This window comes from Triticum urartu, chromosome 5A (genome assembly GCF_056163025.1).
Source record: "Triticum urartu cultivar PI428250 chromosome 5A, HENAU_Tu73, whole genome shotgun sequence".
NCBI classification, from domain to species: Eukaryota; Viridiplantae; Streptophyta; class Magnoliopsida; order Poales; family Poaceae; genus Triticum; species Triticum urartu.
The window spans coordinates 131234220-131235505 of NC_141877.1; the positions used below are offsets into that span (position 1 = coordinate 131234220).

Below are 1286 nucleotides of genomic sequence, written 5' to 3' on the forward strand. Positions count from 1 at the left end.
AACACCAACCCACGATCTGCACAAACCGCATCGTCACCGAGATCGTGCAGTTCATCCGCTGCGGCCATCCCACACCGCGCCTCCCCTTAAATTCAGACCCCTGCCATAGGCCATCTCATCCACAAACAACACAAGTACCCATCGCGCTGCCACCAAATCGCTCCGTCACATCCATCTCCACGCAAAAATACCAAGCCCCACTACCGGCGATGGCGTTCGCCGACGAGTACAAGGACGTGGAGGCCGTGGAGGAACATGGCAACACCAAGTTGCACGTCATCCACACCAACAACGAGAAGTAGGTGGCGATCACCCTCACGTAGTACGAGCGCCACCTCAGCCTCCAGCGCCACAAGATCGTCGGCATTGATCTCGAGTACAACGAGCCTGAAGTGACGCAGAAACCCGCACTCTGCCAACTCTCCATCGGCAAGAAACACCCAGTGCTGCTCTTCCAACTGAGCACCACTGAAAGGTGCACCGTCTTCCACAACTTCCTCGCCGACCCCAGGTACACCTTTGCAGGCTTCTCCATCAACGGCGACAAAAAAAGGCTGGATCGCGTCAATCTGGAGGTCGCCAACTTCGTCGACATCCAGAAGGAGTGGAGGGTGCCCGAGGCAACCAAGGAGTTGGACTCCCTTGGAGACGTCTCCGGCATGCTCATCGACGACTACTACTACTACATGAAGAAGATCACCGACGACGAGCACAAGCACTGGGCCACCCTGCCTCTGTCCAGGAGGCACATCGAGTACGCTACAAAGGACGCCTACGTAGCGTACGAGATATGGAACCGCATCACCCTCACTCAGGACGGGCTTCGCCGTGCAAAGCTAGAGAAGGAGGAGCCACCCAAGAAGTGCGCCAGGACCAGCTGGGGATGGGGAGACGCTGCATGCGCTGACTAGTGAAGAAGAAGATGGTGCCGGCCAAAGATCCACCAAGGCCATTGTCGTTTTAGAATTATCATCAAATTTGCTTTATGTTGTTTGCTTATGTATCATTAGTTTGCTTGTGATCATTTGCTTTTGCTGAACTTAGTTTACTTCCCATGCAGAATCGCTTGTAATGATGTGAACTTTGATTATGTTAGATTGCTTTCTGTTGAAATTAGTTCGCTAATGATGAACTTATCGTACAGAATGCCTGTGACAATTTGTTTTCTGTTGTTTGCTCATGTATCATTAGATTCGAGCAGTGTGCAAAGAAGGACGCATGCAGTGCAAGTTGTGTACCAATGTGGTACAGACTTTGTCAAAATGAAGTTTACACATAAACAACAA

The 1286-nt window shown here is 51.4% G+C and overlaps 1 protein-coding gene across 1 annotated transcript; it reads left to right on the top strand.

Moving 5' to 3' along the window:
• The first annotated feature begins 209 nt into the window (after window positions 1-209).
• LOC147970568 (uncharacterized) lies at window positions 210-911 on the top strand. The gene is made up of 2 exons (XM_087523492.1): window positions 210-298; window positions 341-911. Exons 1-2 carry the CDS (start codon window positions 210-212, stop codon window positions 909-911), a joined length of 660 nt encoding a protein of 219 aa, XP_087379618.1.
• Window positions 912-1286: the final 375 nt, after the last annotated feature.

Bases quoted from the DNA above. Each gene is read 5' to 3' on its own strand.
- LOC147970568 (XM_087523492.1), top strand. From the start codon at position 210: ATGGCGTTCGCCGACGAGTACAAGGACGTGGAGGCCGTGGAGGAACAT. The intron at 299-340 runs GTAGGTGGCGAT...GCGCCACCTCAG, and splicing joins ATCCACACCAACAACGAGAA to CCTCCAGCGCCACAAGATCG.